Source organism: Penaeus monodon, chromosome 20 (genome assembly GCF_015228065.2).
Source record: "Penaeus monodon isolate SGIC_2016 chromosome 20, NSTDA_Pmon_1, whole genome shotgun sequence".
NCBI lineage: Eukaryota > Metazoa > Arthropoda > Malacostraca > Decapoda > Penaeidae > Penaeus > Penaeus monodon.
In genome coordinates this window covers 41,884,126-41,884,581 of record NC_051405.1, presented here as the reverse complement: position 1 = coordinate 41,884,581, position 456 = coordinate 41,884,126, and the positions used below count along the sequence as shown (strand labels likewise).

Below are 456 nucleotides of genomic sequence, written 5' to 3'. Positions count from 1 at the left end.
TTATTTTATTTATTTAAAGATACGAAGATACGCGTATATCTTTCGAGACGAATACTTTATCTAAAGAAGTTACGAAGATAATCTCGTGTGCTTTGAGACGAATGATTTATTTAAAGATACGAAGATACTCATATGTGTCTTGAGACGAATGATTTATTTAAAGATACGAAGATACTCATATGTGTCTTGAGACGAATGATTTCCGTTGCAGGAGCCATTCAATCGGAGCAATGCCTGGAGCGCCTGTTGTGTGAGCTGGGCTGGAGCCTGAGCGAGGTGGAAGCGGCGAGGGTGGTCAGTGCAGTATGATTTAGTTTTTAATTCCTCCTCCGGCTTTCTGCACAGGCGGGGGCAAGCTTCCTTTCATTTGGCATATCTAGATGTATTCTATATTATATTGCGTTACAGATTTTGGATATTGTAACTGAGACAACTTCTAATTACATTACAGATTTT

At 39.0% G+C, this 456-nt stretch overlaps 1 protein-coding gene across 1 annotated transcript in view; it reads left to right on the top strand.

Moving 5' to 3' along the window:
* The window catches only part of LOC119586078, a gene marked incomplete at its 5' end in the record, with an annotated part of 5,409 nt that overhangs the window by 3,672 nt on the left and 1,281 nt on the right, over positions 1-456 (top strand). The window contains 1 exon segment of the mRNA XM_037934779.1: positions 212-294. Coding sequence (XP_037790707.1) covers positions 212-294 — 83 coding nt within the window.